Source organism: Motacilla alba, chromosome 6 (assembly GCF_015832195.1).
Source record: "Motacilla alba alba isolate MOTALB_02 chromosome 6, Motacilla_alba_V1.0_pri, whole genome shotgun sequence".
Classification (NCBI taxonomy): Eukaryota; Metazoa; Chordata; class Aves; order Passeriformes; family Motacillidae; genus Motacilla; species Motacilla alba.
Window position 1 is genome coordinate 9,544,491 of NC_052021.1, and position 19,148 is coordinate 9,563,638.

The window sequence follows — 19,148 nt, forward strand, 5'->3', positions numbered from 1 at the left end:
TATTCAGACATCTCACTTCCTGCACCCTACTTGGTTTGTTTTACTTCTTTAGGCAGCTGTCAGTGCAGTGAACAAGAGCAGCTGTGGTTTCCTGTTCGTACTGGCCACTGGCATGCAAGGCACCACATCAGCAAAGGAAAGAGTGATGTGACCCACAGCATTACTCCAGTTGTATAAATACTACATTTGGAGCATAAGCAACCTGACTTCCAACGCAGAAGAAAATTGCTTATTCCATATTCTCAGAGGGATGAGGAGGCATCTAACTGATTTTTCCTTTCTGGTAAACAGTTACTTTGCAGAAAATGGAGTCCTTAAAAGCTGGATTTGCATGCTGGACATGCTGCAAGACCTACCACTTAAACGGGGATATTCATGATGGTTCCATAAAGATTCCTAAAGTACAGCAGAGAAGCACTGCTAAAGAAAAGAATCACCACTTTCTCAACTTGCAAAAGTTTGCAACCCCCAAAGCAGAATTAAGGATTAATTTCTCGACAATTAAATAGGTAAGCACCACAAGATTCAACAAGAAGTGTTATTTCTGGGTTCTCTCTATAAGGTGGAAAACCAGCAAAAGCTGTAAACTGAAAAGACAGCATGTTTCAGTGCCTCATGCTTCTTCTCCAGAAAAGCACTCTTCTTCACCTGATGAAGAATCACTTGCACTGCTATGTACTGACAGCTACGTCCAACACAACCAAGCTGACTTCTGCTCTTACATGTGCTTCGAGGGGAGAGACTAAAGTAGGAAAAGCCATTAAATAACTTCCTATTTTTATTAACAATGCTTTTGATTGCTAGAATTAGAGTATTAAGAGCATTGTACTTCTTGAACAGAAATACGACAGTGAAGTTTCTCACCAAGGTGTAGAAGTTTGCCTATACAAAAAATGTAAGACTGATCTTGGATTTGCCCTCATGCAGCTGTATCAGGCTACAGTAATCCATCCACTCAGGACCTGGATTTTCAAAGTAGTCCTCTCATGGGATTCACTCTATTGAGGTATTTCTACTTTGCAGGCAAAAGAGAAGCCAGCACAGAGGAGATATGGAAGGACTACTAGTCAAGGAACTGCTGGTTTATACCAGCAGGTATCATTTGCATGCACATGTGAGATTTATAAAGATAAACCTTGCATTTAGATTCTGTCAGTTTTCACATTTGGGCACTAAATGGGGACTGAGGTTTCACTCCAGAAGAGAATGAGCAGGCAAAGAAATTGAAGATACCTCTGACAGAAGGAACATCATCTAAATGTTATACTGTTAACTACAAACCTTCAGAAAAAATAAGAAGGTGCTGCTAAAGTGCATATAATTAAAATGTTTATTTAGACTCTTTTTCTTTGAGTAATTCATCTGCCTCCAAGTTTAGGGCATTTAAATCAAGATTTTAAAATTTGATTTACAGTATAAATTCTTCATTAGTCCATGGTTCAATCTGTAAATGCCCTTATAAACAGAAGGGCATACAGAAGTAACATATAACCACTAATGAAGTATTTTGGTATGAATGCACTGAAAAAATTAGGAACAATTAAAGGAGGACAGCCTTTAAAAGACCTAAAAACTTTTGTACTCCTACATTTCCTACTTGAATCTTAAAGTGTACTTTGATCATTTGTTTGATCTGCATACAGAACAGTATTTCATATTCTCTAACCAGCATCTCTTATCCTTCAGTTTATGTAAACGTCAAGAAATACAAGAGATGAGCTTTTAAAGCATAATGCTCCTTGAAAGAACAGCAGACGCGACAAAGCATCCCCACTTGCTAGCATTCACCTAGCAGTAACTAAACACCATTTCTTTCTTAGTACCAAATACACACATAAACACACACCAAAAAAAAAAAAAAAAAAAAAAAAGCAGAATGGGTAACCTTGCTTTACCAAATTTTACTTTTCAGGAAGTTTTCAAAGTTAAAGGTCACAATTTTGCATATGAAAGATGGGCTGTGTTCCTCCTAATGTCTTTGCAAGCCTTCCACTTGTCAGCTCACCTCTTCTTTTAGAAGGGGGCCTTATGCCCCTTGCTGTTTCTTGATGGTGCAAATTACCTGCACTGGACTCTGGGGTCCACAGTGTGTGGGACACTCACTTCAGCAAGTTTCCCCATTTCATACTGTTACATGGAGTAAGGAGTTGTGTTTCATTGGACTTTGTGCCTTTATTCCTATGGACTGTACCAGGATTCTAGTTCAAAAATCCCTTTTGGATAAAAGCTTAAATTGTTGTTGCATTTCAGGTGGATCAAATGCACTATAAATGCAGAAATATCTCTACCACTCCATCTTTAAAGCAGAATTTTCTACTTCCTCATACCTTTTCCATAGCGGATTTCAAGCAATCGATCTTTGCTTATCATACATCCCATTTAAATTTACTACCAATTCAGATCTGTCACCTGATAGTGAGTGAGCAAGTTCCTAGAGAGCAGTAGAAGGTGAAATCCATTAATGATCTCTGTGCTGAAGAATGGAAAGGAAATATCATTTGCAATTCCTTCCCTAAATTCAGAGGGGGTGGGGAGCTGCACAAGAAGAAAAGGACAAACTACTGAGACTTCCTACTTTCTTGAGCTGTCATTTTCAATTGCCTGTAAGTGCTCCAGTGTTTGCTTCAGTGCAGACAGGCATAACAAATGCCACCAAAAATCAAGACATTCTGGTGAGGATTTAGAAATGTAGGTATCAGAACAGACAGTGTTCAATCACCCAGTTGGTGGGGTTTGTTCATGTTCAATGCATTTTATAATTATTTGTTGTGGAAACATTAGTTCCTTCACTTATGAGCAGTACTAATGTGAAATATCAGAAGCTATCATATATCAATATTATTTTATTACTTCATTTGCCACTGGACTGCATTTTGTTATGCAAGCAAGATCTTAAGAATGCTGTGCAGCAAAAGACTTTTTGTAAGCAGCAGCAAAGAGTAACTTAACTGAAGCAGAAATACAACAGCAGTGTGATATCCATCAGTATTTTAAAAGAAATTATAGCAATGGCATAGAACAGTAGATTCACACAGAGTAAACTTCAGCCACGCCCATGCTGGCTGGAGTCTCATGCTAATTCTTGCTTCAAGTAAACAACCAAAAGTTGAGTTAGCCTCTTTTGGGTAAGAATTTAGCATGTTACAGGACACTCACTAGATATTTGATTTTGGAATGTTAGGAATCACATTAACAGGACACACTATTTGTGCTGCAGAGAGAAATCCTCATGTCATATATACCAGCTGAACTGATTCTCACAAACACATTTACTTAAGAATACCCTTCCTAATCTAGTCTTGCAGTTGGACGACTTCATGTGTAAGAAATTGTTTTGTTTCTGTAACCATCATGATTTACTATAAAGCTGATGTACCCTGAAAAAAAAAAGTGTTTACAGGCTACAGAAGCTCTGGTTTGAGTCAGAGACCTGAAATGGTTTCCAATACTCCAATGTCCACAAAGATCAGAGCACTTGAGCAAGTTATGCTGAAGGACATCTGTATTTGTTTTTCAAGGAAATGCCATCTATCCCAGACTAAAAGGGAGTCTGACTCCTCTGAGATCACGGCCGATCCCCTGAGAGCCCAGCTCCGCTCAGCTCCAGTGGGATTCACCCTCTCGGTCCCTCAGCATGTCGTTGGTGTCACCTACCTAGAGCTAGCCACTCACAGAAAAATCACTTTTGTCTAACTATGTATCCAGCCGGTATTGGAAACACAGTTAACTTGTAATTTTTCTCTACGGACGTTTTCTGTGGGAGCACTAGCTTTTCGCCAACACGGCCAGCTGAGTGACAGTGGCTCCTCCAGCTCCCGACTCGAGCAGGCACTTCTGGCATGGTGCTCCCCCCTTTCCCTACAAACACTATGGAGGTCTGAGTCACATCGAGTTAAAATCAGGCGGGGGAATCTCTTCGCCATGCCTAGGGCCAGGCAGGCGGTGAGTACGGCGAAGGCCCGACCGGAGCCCGTGACACCCGGCCCGGGGCTGGCCCGGGGGTCACCCGCGGGGCCGGGACAGCGGAGCGCGGCAGGAACCGCCCTGTGCCTGCCTTTCCTCGGGTATCGGATACCACGGGCGGCACAGCGAGGCGGCCGCCTGCCCTCGCCGGCCGGGCGGGCAGCAGGCGCGGCGGGACAGGGGGGGCTGGTCGGGGGCACGGCGGGGCGGGGCGGCCCGGCCCTCCGCGGGCCCGGCGAGGCGGCGGCTCTCACCTCCCTTGCAGGGCGTGCGGTGCTGGCTGTGCTGCGCCCGGTAGCCCTCGATCACCTCCCACTCGCCATTGTCGCGCTTGATGGGGAAGGAAACGCTGAGCACATGGTTGCAGGGCTTGATGATGCGGAGGATGCCGCGGACGCGGTGGCGCCGCTCCTCCATGCCCTCGCGGGTGCGCAGCCCCTCCACCAGCTTGTCCTCCACGATGCTGGCGCCGCGATCGAAGAACCCCTCCACCATCTTGAAGAAGTTGGGGTCGTCCTCCTTCTTCGCCGCCTCGCAGTAGTGCCGCCGCGGACACCGGCCGCCGCCCCATGCCGCCGCCACCGCTGCTCCCCCGGCCGCCGCCGCCGCCGGCCCGCCCGGCTCCGAGCCCGCCAGCACCGAGCCGGCGGCCAGGCGGGACGCCAGCAGCTCCCCCAAGTAGCGGTACATGGCGGCGGCCGCCAGAAGCGAGGATCGGAGCGGTGCTGCCGCTGTCACAGGAGGGGCCGGGGGCCGGGCGCCGCCGCCGCCGCCTTTAAACGCGGGCTGCGGGGGGGGCGGCGCGCCCGCGGGGGGCGGGGGCTCTCCGCGCCTTCCGAGCGCGCCTGCGCCCCGCGCCCCGCGCCGCCCCCGGCGGGATTCGCGGAGGGGAGGGGGCGCGGCGGGTGGGCGGGGCCGCGCCGCGTCTGCGCAGTGCGCGCCCGCCGCACCGCCCCTTCCCTTTCCTTTGGCGGGAGGCCGGGCCGGCTGCGCCGCCGCTGCCAGGAGCCCGGCCCGCGGGGCCCTGCCCCGGCCGGCTGCGCTGCGGCCCGCGGAGAGCCCGGGGCCAGCAGCCTTCACGTGCCGCCCTTCAGCCGCGTGAAAAACGAGGCCTCTCTCAGCGCAAGTACAGTGCCAGTGAGGGCGTGCTCACGCACAGTGCTCTGCGCTCCCGGGGAAAGGCGCCTGTGGGAGAAGCCAGCTTTTCCATGTGTGCTTAAGGGACTGCCCTGCCGAGAGGGGACAGAGGCCTCGAGTAAAGGTGTTAACATGGCTGCTTTCATAGAACCCTTAAATCCCTGAGGTTGGAAAAAACTTTGAGATTTGTCTGCTCGACTGGTTTTCATTTTGCTGCCTCTTGGTCCATTCAAGTCCATTTTTTAAATGTAGCTCAGGCAACATCTCCTAAGAATATTGCTTTAAGCTGTGTAAGGTCCGCTGTCAGAGCGTGAGAGAGAGTATGCTGTACTATTGAACTATATTTATTTTAGAACACTTAAGTGGCTTGTTCATTTTCTGTCGGTTTGGGCTGCTAATTGGAAAATACAATGGGTATTTTTTTCTTTTTAGGCTTGTGGGAGACCAATGCCCCTAAGCCAGGAATAACCAGGAAGTTGCTTTATCTCTGTGGGAATCTCTCTAACCACTATGGGCTGTGCTACAAGGCTTGTGGGAAAATAATCTAACTTTTGTGTGTATTTGTCAGCAGGGAGATTAGTCACGGATTCTTTAACTCACATAAACTCTTCAGCCAACTGATGCTCTATTTTTATCTTTATTTAATGTTGCTCTCTGTCCTGAGAATCTGAAGAAGTTCTCTTAAGAACCACTAATCAGGCTGGTTTTTATCTGTAATGAAGATGGTTTATCATTGTAGTCTAGAGAACTAAGATCCTTGATAGTGATATGGGGGAAAAAAATCCAGAAAGGAGCTGGTCCTTAGGCCAGTTTGCTTTTTAGATGTTTACACAGGGCTTCATAAACAAGCTCACTGATTTGGTTTTCTGTCCACACTATAGGTGGTTTATGGAAAACCACCACTATTTTGGTGTTTAGTTCACAGAACTGCAGTGTTCTCAGGGGTTGTATCAGCTTTGAGCTGATTTCAGTCATCTGCATGTTCTCATTAGCTAGAGCTCAGTGAGTTCCTAAATTTTGTATACGCATAGGAAAGAAGGTGATGAGAGGTATTGTGGCAATTAGTCCTTATCAGGTAATTATTTGCACCTTGTTCTGTACGTTGGAATATCATTGCAGAAACACACAGGTTAAATGAAGGATGTGACTAGCCAGTTTGCTCAAGCATGTAGAAGTAGATGTTAAGGTTAATGTGCTTAGCTCCTGTCCTGCTTTCAGCTGTGTTCTCTCTGATTTATGAGCACACTCAATTATCAGCTGCTTGCAGTGGCAGCCTGTGTGTAGCACACGTTCGTGGATGTATTTGAGACTGAGCATGGGACATGACAGTGTGGGAACCACGTGGATCTCTCCAGAGGCTCAGTTTCACAGTTGTATTTGAAGCAGTGGCTGTACCATACCTACCCTCATTTCTAAACGAGACTGGAATTTGGCAAAACGTTTAACAAGCTGTGGGTTGAATGCTGAGAATAACTAAATCAGCATGTTAAATTTCTTAGTCTTTAAACATTGTAAGAGATAAGATAACTAGGGAGTTTTATTTGGCACCTTTTTTTGACTGAAGTAACGTGTGCAGTTTAGAGGCAGTTTACCAAACTCAGCAGATCTGTACCAAATTTCTGTGTGATTCAAGTCCTTTCTGGAGGCAGGAGTTACAACACTGTCTGTGTTCCCCATTCCAGAATTGTTGTGTGCTGAGCAGTGAGCAGTTGAATCAAATCAATTTGCCAGAGAAAATTAAAAATGGCATGCTTCAGAATGAGTTCTAGCCGGCATGAAAGTGGTAGTTGCAATAATCAAAGAGGATTTGTGTCTTCTTTACTCTCATATACCATGCGGGGTGCCATCAGAAGACTCACATTTGAGTGGCATCAATGAAAACAAAATCGCTGGGGTGAATTAAAAGATAACTTTTTGTCTTCTCAGTCAGGAGTTTCTCTAACTTCATTCGTTTCATACAAAGTTTTGGTCTTAGGACTACATCCCGAGAGAGAGATAAGTAGAGAAAACCCAATACCTGTGTGGTAGGATCTGTCTGTGTTATTCATGGACTCTGCAGCAAGGTCATTTTCAGCTGTGTGTACATGACAGGTATCAGTTTCTATTTAAAATCTGTGAAGTTTAACTCAGGGAGACAAACAACTTGATTTAATATCCTGTAAGCTGCTTTTAAAATATAAATTTTAGCAGGTTGTTTTTATTATAGATAAGAACAATAATGAACTCTGTATTGTGGCTTTCTAAAGCAGTCTAGTGTTTTAAGGTGTGTGTTAGCAATTTTGTAGCCGGTGGAGTAATTTTCTGTGTTGGATTTTAAAATTTTATTGAGAAAAAGGATCCGAAACAAGAATCAAATACTTCCTGCTTTAATCCTTTTATTATTTGAAGTACTAGCTATTTGGGCTAAAACATTCCCGGGGTGTACTGGTGCTGAATTCCCTCAGAAACTGGAATAGCTGTTCCCAGCTCACATCCCAGTCTTCTTACCAGCTGAGCAGAGCAGATGAGAAGGAGCAGAGAAGCTGCAAATCAGGGATCCTCCCAGTGCTCTGGCTAACTCTGCCCTTGTCTGCCTGGACCCTTCAAAGCCAGGGTAACCCTGGGGTTGCCTCCAGTGCAGAGTTTGAGCCTCTGTTAGACAGCACACTCAGGAGGAAGGTTGATTTGTACAGAGGACCAGTTCCTTTCTGTGGTAAACTGTCTTCTGGGGAGACAAACTGCTTTTGAGATAAACTGCAGATGGAATTACAGTTGATTCAGAAAATTTCATTTTAAGTTGTGAGCCATGCCACATTAAGCACTTGACAGTTTAAGCAAAGCCCCTTTGCTTAAAGAATTGAGATAATTTCCAAGTAAAAATTGAAGCAAGTTGTTTGCCCTTGAATTGCCTATATGAGTATTTATGTTTCCCTTCTTCATTGCGCCAGAAACTGCAAAAAAAAAAAAAAAAAGCTTATTTTATTTTTTTCTTGGGCTTATATGTTATGCTGTACTGCTTTATGTAGACCTTGGTAATGTAAGTAAATAGGTGAGAGCTGGGGTTGTTTTCTTACCCCAAACTGCTACAGAAACTGTTCAGCCTCTGCCGAGTCAACAGATCTCTGGACAGTTGCATAATAGTTGCTGGGTGAATGAGAGGATGTGAATCTGACAGGAATGGTGAGTGTAGTGCTGTTCACACACCTCTTGGCTGAGATCCTGTGTGTTTGTGTTAAATGGACACAGTGAAGACAAGCAGCAAGTGTGTAGGACTTCACAGAAATCCTTCTGCATGGGAGCTGCCTGCATATTGTGGCAAAATGTACTAAAATAGTACCAAATAGAAATGTGATTATTTTCCAGATCTTTAACTTGAGGTGTTCTCAGGTTCATGAGTTTTATTTTCCACTTTCCCAATGCTTTAATGTAAAAACTTTATGTCTAACTGGTTTTGGCATAGGATGTGTAGAGATGGTATTTTCTTTATTTGCAAGAGAATGTACCAACATTCAGTCTTCAGAATAATAGGAGGTAATGCTGGTACAGCATTTGTTCTTTCAAAGATGTATTTTTAAATGAAACAAATATACTACAGATTAAAGGGTCTAAGGAATAATTAATGTAATCTGATCTTAATTTTAATTCCAAATTTGTGAATTAATTGTTGTACTCTAAGTGCCATATTTCTTGATTATATTCTTCCCTTTTTATGCCTAGCCAGTACGTGATGTGACAGGAATGAGCTGGGATGTGTGGAGCAGTTTTCTGGTTTGCTGTTGGTGGAGGGTTGGCCCTGTAGGATGCTGCCACAGGCAGCACATGAATTAACTGAATCCCAGAAGATTTTGTTAATTTGGGACTGTCTATATGAGCACTTTTACCAAGTGAACACTTGACTAGAAATCTTCATTTCAGTCATCTCTTTACAACCAATCAGAGATCAAAGCTTATTAAAAGCCTTTTTACTGATAGCACAAGATACCAGTACTGAGATCTATTGGTTTAGAGGCTTTCCTCTATAAATAGCTTCAGCTGTGTTGAGCCATAGCGGATCTGGAGAGCAGACTTATAGGTTTTCTTCATTTTTTTGTCCTTTAGCCTTGATAAAAAAGAACCTGAATTTGGTGGTTTTCCAGGCAGGATGCAGAAGTTAGTTTGCACATATTGCAAATTTGAGATGTGCTTTCTGCAATGTTGCAAAATTGGGGAAGAGGTATTCAGATTATTTCCATTTGAGATAAAGGCTTTAAACCTTTCAATACTTTGTCTTATTAATGAGATACTTAGGTACCTGTGGTCTGATTATTTAATATTTTTATGTACTACTTTGCATTAAATTGAAGTTTTTAGTGGCTGCTAAGTTTAAGTAATAAGCTGCTGTTGTTTTCTTCATCTGTAAATAGTAATGTTTTTGCTTGTCTATAGCACTGTAAAAGTAGGGAGTGAAACTCAAAATCATGCAAGTAAATAAGAAAGTTCTAGGTTTAGCCTTGTAGGGACTAGGCTAGAGTGAGTCTTGTTTTTCACTTGAGGCATTGCTACAAAAATAATCTGTAGATGAGCAAAATAATACTTAAATTTATTATTTAATCAAACACAAGATTTTGTTTTTCTTTACATTTCCAGAAATTCTGGTGATTAGTCTGTTAGCCCATTGTTTAGGATGTGAGTTTGACATGGATTCCTAATTTGTAAGTGAAAGGTACTTGGGAAAACCCTCAGTAAGTGGTGCAGAGCAGTTTTCTGAGCTTCTAACTTCTTAATAATTCTGCTGCAGAAATCAAAATATTGAATAAATTATGATAACTACTTCATGACTGAATATTTTTAATTGCCACGAAAAGTGGTTGTGCTTATGTTTGTTAGCTTTAAAGACCTTCTGTCTCCATCTGTTTATATAGTTGCTGTGCATGATGACTGATGTTGCCAACTGGTTACTTCAGCTCTGTGACAGCAGATATAAAAAGCTCTTCTTGTATACAGGAGCTGATGCCCCCATCTCTTGGTCAGGCAGCCTATAGATACACAGAAATTCTCAGTGCCATGTTTTGGCACTGTCACTGTCAATGTATTGATAATGAGTGTTGCCAGATAATCTAGCTGATAAACATTAAATATGCTTTTTAGTGACTCTTATCCCTGTAACACCACTTCTTGTTTTCAGATGGATGGGACAAGAAGTAACTCTCTCTGGAGGCAGCAGGTCTGACCCAAAGCTTGCTGAAGTCAGTAACAAATTAATCTGATTTCAGTGACCTTCCTGTCAACATGGCCATGCAGGATAGAGGCTTTTGTGGGTCAGTGTGAAGGCTTCTCCTTTCTCAATTCCTGTATCCGGGAGAATCTGTGTAAGATTTGTGTCATTGTGGCATAATCTTTAGCTTTTGATTGATATTTCCTCATTTCGAATTTAAAAGACAAAAGAGGGCATGATACCCAATCCTGAAATATTTGTGATTCTCATCTCACTGTTAAGTGTGTTTGAAATTAGCTGATGAAAAAGCTAGTAATGGGAAAGCTGATAGATATACAGACATAAATCTTCCCCAGATGCACTGTAAGCATGCCAGCTTTGTTTTCTTAAATAAGGTTAAGGGGAAAATAAAGTACTTTAGTCAGTTTATTTCATGGAAATGATGTTTTTTTAAAAATTCCTGTCTCCTTCAGTTAACATAGCAAATAACAGCAGAAAGTGGTTTGCCAGGAGTGAAATAAGAATTGTTTGAAAGTAACATTTACAATTGAAATGAATCTTTTTTGCAGCTCTTGGTGCCCTTGGCTGTCTGGCTGAAAATTATACCCCAAATCTTTCCAACCTGGAATCAAATCATCAGAGGCTGCAAACCAGTTTTTTCTTGGTTTAATACTCAATTGACAGTCAGAAGTTGTTGACATAAATGTAGTGTGTATTGTTTAAATAACAAACATTAAAGCTCTTATGAACTAGAGAATACTAGTCTCCTGCAGTGCTTTTGTTTGCATTTCTATTAGCAAAATCAACTTTAGCCTCTTTAACTTTAGAGTGGTTATGGAAATCAAGATTGTTAAAATATGTTTGAACGCTTAAATCTTCTGTGAAATATGTTGGTGGGTGAAGCCCACATACAAAGCATTAGGAATTACCATTCAAGTTTGTTGGTATAATTGAAATTGGTGTTATCAGAAAACTCCAAGAGTACACTGGCTGGTATTGTTCAACACATCATAGATTTCTTGGGGAGGTGGGAATAGCTGGTTATGCTGGATGTAAAAGTGTATTGTGATATCTTTTCTTGGTCATCTTTCAGAGACCTCAGGATTGTTCATGGTGCCCTGCATGTAGAGATCCAGCACAAAATCACTGTTGGATAGCTCATCCCAGAGGAATCTCAGAATGAGAATATAGGTCAGAAAAGGAAATGTTTCTGTTTTAATTAAATTGTCCCTTCTTGAGCACACTTGAACAATTTTTGAAAACACTGTATCCAGTTTGTTGTGACTATTATTCATTGTCTAATCTTGTCAATGTTGGCAAGATGATGTCTAACTTACCTGTTCTACTTCATCTCTTCTGTTTTTTTCCTTTGAAAGCCAGTAGGTTGAAATTAAGCTTATTTTGAAGTATTGGAAAGGCAGGGTCTCTGCATATCATTAGTAAGAGATTTTCTGGTTTCAGAAGGACTACTATATTGTATTCTTCTGACTAAATGAGTTAAAGTCACCATGGAAGTCATGAAAGCTTATCCTGGTTTCTTTTATCAGTTTTCATATAAATAAGCCTGATGTTTTTCTTTAGTAAAGGAACACTAAATGTCAATCTAAATAATGTATGCTTTTGGACTGTTCAGTTATCATTGGAGGTCAGCTTTCTTGAACAGAGCATGCCAAGATGTTCACCTCAGGTTTTAAGGCTGCATTATCATTGTGGCATTTACATCAATGTAACATTGGACTGCCTAAGCAGAAATCGAGATTGTTCCTCATGTGACCAAAAAGTAATAGATGAGTAGGTGAAGGATGGAGTTAGAAGCCACTCTCCTTCACTGTTCTCTTCTCCCTAAATACTTTGCCCCTCACCTCCACTGAACTCATGCTTGTAGTGCAAGTCCATTAATGTTACTCAGTTTTAGGTGCAAGTTATTCTTGTTTATTAGATGGCTAATTCACTGAAGGTTATGTAAGTTAAAGAAGTTAATGGACCTGTTAACTTAAAGAAAAAAAAAAGTCTGTTATGTGGGGAAACACTCATCATTTTTTTCCCAGAGTGAGTCCTAAAGTCACAGTAGAATATAGGACACTGCCTCAGGACTTAAAGTAATTCTTAACGTTTTGAAAACTAAGGTGTGATTGTGTGGGTGAGTTCTGTACAATATAAGGTAAGAGAGAACTTCCTTCAAATAGTGTATGAGGTTCAGGAACTAAACAAAAAGAAATAGTTACATCAGATGCCCTGTGTTAATCCTGACTTTGAATCATTGGATTATTTTGTGCTTGTAAACCAGCACCCGAGACCTCAAGTAAGGAATAAAAGCAGAGGAGGACAATAAATCTCATATTGCAGGAAGAGAGAATTGTAGATACAGAAGTGATATAACCAGGGATGCTGACTGTTAAAATCTCAAGTGGTAGGGTGAAAAGCTGAGGTGAAAAGGATAGTTTTGTATCTTATCAAAAAGGTGAAGGATTATGCACTGGGGAATGGCAGTGCAATGTTTAAGGTCTGAGTGTGTAAGAATCACTCACTGGGTTCTACACGTGGTTCAATGTACTGTGCAAGCAAAAGTAAGTTACTTAAACCTTTCATTGCTTCAGTTCCCATAAAAAAAACCCAAAAAAACCCAGATGATAATCTATTCCCAATGCCTTAAAAATATGGGGAGGACATATTAACCTTAAGTATTGCTTGGAACTGAGCTGGTTCTACAAACTTGTTTGGTCCTCATATCTGAATTAATATAGGCCAGAAGTTATGGAGTATGGGCAGTGTGTACTCTTAAGGAGAAACTCCTGGAATTTGCTTTTCTAATAAGCTCATACAGTTTCTTTCCTATCAGACTTGGTTTTCTTAAAGGAATATAGGAAAGTCTTTGGTTATTTTCCATAGTGATAAGTAAAATACTTCTTGTCTTGAATGTTTATCATTTTCAGAGCATATTCAATTTACTTATTCCTAGGAACTGATATAGTGAGGTCTAATGCAACTTCAGTTCATTAATTTTATGTTGAAGATGATGAAAAATAGGAGTTATGTAAGCTTTTGCAGATTCTGTTGAATTAAAAGAATCCAGAGAAATTAGTAACAGAGGAATGAGCAGAAGTTCTCTTGGAATAACAAGTACTACCCATGGCTTTATCCATAAGCTACTTTGGTTGGTCAGTTTGGAGAAGAGGAATGGTTGTCAATTACATTACATTTATGTTTTGCCAGCAGATTTAATTTCAATTGTTTTCATACTGTATGCTTAACATATCTGAAATAAAGTCAGTCTTTCAGCAAATCTTCACCCAGCAAATTGCACCGTGGCAGGTGAAGAGTAGGTAATATAATTTGACCTGTGGCTATATTTGGTTAGAAAAATTTCTGAAATGCTAAGTAAGGTGGAATTACTCAACAAGCAAAGAAAATAAATACTGGGATTGGCATGAGTTCTTTGGGAATATGCCAGTGTAGATATGATTGTGCTTTTTTTGCTGAGAATGTCAGATCAGCTTGTTTAAAGCAGTGTGGTTTCTTGAACTTAGATTTGTTGTTTTCTGTTTTCCCACCCTAGATTGTAAAAGAGCATAAAATTGAGATAAGTTGGAGGAAGGTTAATGCCGCTGGCTGGGATACGGGGTGTACCCAGGAGCTGCATCAAAGCCGGATAGCTCAGCTCTGAGGGGGGCTAATCAGCCCAAGCTCTGGCAGTGCCCCTAGCCTATGCCTTAGCAAGCCTTTAGTGATTTCAGCTCAGTGATTATCAGCTCATGAGTGATTTCAGCTCTTTGGGCTTGCTAGGCTTGGCTGGGGCACGCAGCAGGCATTCGGAAGACCAGGAAAGAGAGGAGAGTGCTGTGTGAGGTTCCAAGACGATGTCTTTATTGGTCTTCTTCGTAGCTCTTCCACGGAGTGTCTCGAAGGGTCTCAGGGACAGCGGCTCCGACGAGCCAGGCAGAAACAGGGGTTTATATAGGGTTAGGGAGGATTGAAAATTGTCCAATGGTAAGGGTTAAAGGAAAGTGACCTATAGCTTTACAGAAAGATAAGCAAGGGTCCAAGAGCGGGAGAGAGGGGCTCCTTTTGTCCAGTCATCCTGACTCAGCATTCTGTCTCTGAACGCCAAGGCAGGTTTGCAGGGCCTGTGCCTGCTACAGAAGGTGACTTTATTAGTTGTGTAATTGCATGAATTGCTAATTTTAGAGGACCTGTTGGGCATACAGACTTTGCAGTTGTGCTGTTCCCTGGCCTTCCTGTGTCCAGCAGAGGAGCCCCAGGAGGCAGAGCTCTGACTTCTCAGGTGTGAGACTTTCATTCTTTTAATAAGCTCAAACCCCTCATTGCATCAGTGCTTGTAAAGCAGTACTAATCCTAAAGATCAGTGGTGAGCTTTCTGCCAGTAGTTCTGCTCTTGACTTCTAGTTCCTGAGCTGAGAAGTCACTGCTTATTTTTTAGAATAATGGGCTACTGATACTCTTGAAGTATCATGAGTACTGTTATTATTGTGAAGCATGGTGGCAAATTTCTGTCGTGGAGCTGGAAAACCAATGTAATGTGGAAAAGCCTAGATAACTTCTACAGTGGAACAGCTTCAGTCCCTGCTAAACTGTGTTTTGATTTATATAAGATGAGCTATTGAGAATTTGAAGGAATAGAGTTTGACCTATTTGGGTAAAATTTCCCCACATCTTTCTAAAATACTGATGTTGGCTGCAAGAGTGAAATTTTCATTCTTGAAAGGTGAATGTGAGTCAAGACATTTTTAAGGAGCTTTAATTTTTTCCATATTCGTAGTCTTAAGAAGCTGCCCTCTGTTTGGAGAGGAAAAGCTTTGCATAGCACCACTGTTCTATGCAGCACTACAGTGTCAGTGGCTTTGCAATGCTAAGCAGTAGAGGATGCCCCTGATGGACAGCTGCCTTCCCCATGTTTGCATGCTCCAAACAAAGCTGAGATGCCCACTGAACAGTTTGTCACTTCAGGGCTGCCTGGGGAAGGGAACTGCATAGAATAGCTTCCAGGATCAGAACTTTATCTTTTAAACCTCCCTGGATATAAAATGTAAGTGCTTGTTTTTTAAACACTGTGTTTCCCCAGTTAAAGGGATAAGCATAGGTAAAGGGATTTGGCAGCTTCTTCCCATTTGGGATTGGAATCTTTACTTCCTTCAGAGCTGGTAAAGTAAAACTTACTTGTTTGCCATATGGAGAAAGAAGTGACAAGTAACATTATAATGTATGAAGGAATTAAAAAAACACACTATGATTGCACAGTTCTTAATTCTTATGTTACCTCTTCCCTCTTCTGTATTTGCCGTTTTTAATGAGGAATGCAATTTAAGTGGACATTGTTTTGGATATTTTTCTTTTCAGCTTCATCAAATCAAGTTATTGCACTTGCTCATTTTGTGAAACTTTCCATCCATACCCATCACTTACTAAATTTTTTCTCACTGTGATCAGACTGTTCAGTTTTCTACATGGTTTTTCTGTTGGCAGCTGAAGTTCATAACATATTGTTTATATATTGTAATGTCATAAAGTTCCTGTTGAGAGAAGTATGTTAATATTTTGATTCTCTCTTGTCTCTTGTATTTATTGAATGAATGCTATCTTTATTTTTGCAAAGATGCCTTCAATTATGTTTTGATTTGATTTCCATCATATAAACTAAATCTCCTTTTGCTGGTTTTTAGATTTGTGCTGACAAATATGATGTCTGAAGTTTTATGTCTTTTAATTTTCTCAAATTTTTCTTCTGCTCCAGTGTTTCATAGAGGTTAACATGAACTGTTGCCATACCTCACCTAATGTTTTTTATGAGCACGTGGCTCCTAAACTGGCACTCATTTAGATGTTATGTTAGTTTGACCTGCAAGATCAAGTTTTAATATAAAATGTTAACATAGTTGTAGTTCTTGGAATGCAGTGTCAGGTAATTCAGAACATTAGCCAAGACAGAACAAACTGTACTGCTTTTTGAATTCCTGTATCTCAGGTCTGTTGTAAAGATTACTAATCTCTAGAGAAAGATAATGGATCACATGTTTAGTGTAATAGCTTTATGGGTTTCCTGCTTTATCTGCTAATTTTAAAATCTTTTAAAGGAAGCCCATATAAACAGGTTTTAATGTGAAATTTATTGGCAGGGAAAGTGCCAAAACAATATGTATTTACTCATTTCCTGTCATATGCTCAATACTACCGAAGCTGTTCATTTATATTCCATGTGCTTCCTAACACAAGCTAGTTACACCTGGAATTACTCAAATCATTAGCTGGATACAAAGAGTACTTTGATATGGAGTGGATTGCAAATTCTTTGTGTTTCTTCACCTCTAATTTTCCTCTTTCATGTTTTTGCAGAATGTAAAATTCAGGCGCATGTGTGTGGCACTAAAGCACCACGAGTCACATGGAGCAGTAGCTGTCTTTCTGTAGATGACGTGACTTGACATGGAGTAAGGGTGGGTTACAAAACACTCTTCAGAGCTACCTTAGTGCCCAACTCATATGTGTGTTGGGGCATTAAATAGAACTCCTGTTAAAAATATAGATTTCTGACCTTGGCACTGTCGCTTCTGTTCTGTGTGAAAACTTCCTGCTAGTGTTTTTAAAAATATGTTTTGAAGACTATTGTGATTTAGCTTTGTATAGCAGCTCACATGGTTTTCTGGATATGCTAATATACTAGTAGCCAATATTGTCCTTGTGTACATCAGTCCTATTGTTTCTATTCTACTGAAAATCAGGTATAGAACTTGCAACACCTGGCAAACAGAAAAAGAATTGCATTTGCAAACAGGATTGCAGTTCCTATACAGATGTTAAACTATGAGGTGACCATTTCTTCATAATCTCTACTCTCTTTGCATTGCAGAAAGAAGCAATTTATAGTTTTACTTCAGAAAGGATCAGCTTCTGCATGAAGACAAATGAATAAATAGATAAATCTCTTTAGTTTCCATCCTTAAATCTTCATACTTCAGGAGCTTCGGAAGTTAAACAACTTAAAATTTCAGGGGCATGACTATGTAGTACTGCAAGTAGTAAAAACATTTATAAAAGTTACTGAATCAAAGGCAGCTGAGTGAAGGTACACAGCAATAATGGCACAGTACAGATAATAATTGAGGTATTGCCTTGAACAAAAACAGTGAAGAAAATGATGTGCTTTGACTGAGAGCAAAGGTACTAGAAGATTTTTACCAGTGGTTATGCTGCTGTGCCCTGCTGCTACACACTATGACTTGGAACAGTAGAGGGAGACCCAGGATGACTTGTTACATCATGCCTTGAGTTTTTTTATTTTTCTTGAGGTGTTTTCAGATGACTGAATTACCATGGAAAAGGGTACAGGCCAAATCAGTGTTTCTGGCATTTAATCGGTACACTTCATTCACATTTTGTTCAATTGTGATGATTTCCTTTAACTTTTCGGGGCACAGTAGGGTAGAAATTGTGATCTACAATTTTTTGAAGTGTAATTTGTCAAATTACTTTTAATAGAAGTCAAAGTGCATTGCTGTCCTAAAGTCTGAGAGAAAAGCTACCTCTTTGAAATAAGGAAATTTGCATCTAAAAGGCACCTTTGGCTCAGTCAGCTGTGTTGATAGTTACTCAGTGTCGCCAGTTCCCTGTTAAAGCTTAACCAGTTTGCTAAACCGACATCCATCTAAACCATTGAAATGTAAAGGCTTATATATTAAAAAGCTAGTGCTAATTTTCTTTATTTATCATGTCTTTATTTTTTCCTAGGTAAATGCCAAAATACTTGAAAACTTTGTTTCTGTTTCCAGAAGATTCACTGTAGTTCTCACTCACTTAAAATAGTCTGAATTTTTTGTCTTGTTTTCCTGCAGTGCCTTAGTAAATTAACAACTTTACTACTTACTGGAATAGCCATGGAAGAGTGTTTGACGTTCATGCAGTTCTGCAGAGAACTTGGTAGGTGTGTTCCTTCTGTGGCCACAACAAGGAGCAAGTGTGGGCAGTGAACCATCAGTGATCTTTGTAATGCTCTTCACCAGTGTACTGAGACAGTTTGGCCCAAGTCTGAAGGTTATGTTTCCTTAAGGGAGCTTTATCTCTTAAAAAATCTTTTACCTCTTGACTTATAGATAAAAGAGCAAATCCTTTTCACTCACAGCTGAAGTGTATTGTTGTGTGTGTAAAAGGGAAATATTAACAGAATCTTCAAAATCCTTTGCCTTTACAAGAACTGAAATTCTAGACTTGGATATAAAAGTCATTACTGTCATGCTAGCATGTAGTTAACATCTCTTAAGAGTTTTGTTTAAATTACAATGCTCACATCAAAAGCACGTGTTTGAACTTTTCTTTTGAGACACTGATCTATAGAAATGTGTAAAACCAGCTTTCATCTTCCTGAGATATGGAAGTACTGAGGAGATCAGCTATTGATTGGACTGGATTGCCAGCTCCTTTGAACCTCACAGAAATACACTAATCATACCACATAAAGGATGTAGCTGCACACTAGAGGAACAGCTAAAATGTGCACAGTGTGGCTTGGCATGGGGAGGGAATTAGATAGCTCTGGTGCCATAGGTTCAGTCCTGACAAAAAGTACTTGCTGCCATTTATGTTTGCAGCAAGGTTAAATGTTTGCTCTTCTGGAGGGATCCTATATAAACAGTGATGAAGGAAATGAAGTTGTGATTGAGCTGTTGGTCTAAAGGTGTCTTGTGGGCTCATGTGCCACCTGGCTTCTTCTGGAGCTCCTTGTGTAGTTTATACTTTTGAACAACCTTGGAAATTGACTTGCTGTAGTGATGACTTCTGTGCTCCAGTATGGCTTCTTGGAGTGAGTGACTGATTTTTTCAGTTGACAGACAATGAATTTGAGTTGTTTAGTGATGCTGACAAATGA

At 40.9% G+C, this 19,148-nt stretch overlaps 2 protein-coding genes across 14 annotated transcripts in view; one reads left to right on the forward strand and one right to left on the reverse strand.

The window, feature by feature from the left end:
- The window catches only part of GLUD1 (glutamate dehydrogenase 1), a 29,191-nt gene extending 24,393 nt beyond the window's left edge, over positions 1-4,798 (reverse strand). The window contains exon 1 of the mRNA XM_038140623.1: positions 4,218-4,798. Within this exon, the coding sequence (XP_037996551.1) occupies positions 4,218-4,653 (436 nt within the window). The 5' untranslated portion in view covers positions 4,654-4,798. The remainder of the gene's footprint in view (positions 1-4,217) is intronic.
- A 122-nt stretch (positions 4,799-4,920) lies between these two features.
- Positions 4,921-19,148, forward strand: part of SHLD2 (shieldin complex subunit 2) — a 29,903-nt gene continuing 15,675 nt past the window's right edge. For 5 of the 13 annotated variants that reach the window (XR_005257355.1, XR_005257356.1, XR_005257357.1 and 2 more), the window contains exon 1: positions 4,921-5,348. The gene's annotated coding sequence lies outside the window, so the exon portion shown is untranslated. The other 8 variants (XM_038140579.1, XM_038140578.1, XM_038140580.1 and 5 more) reach the window with 7 other exon arrangements.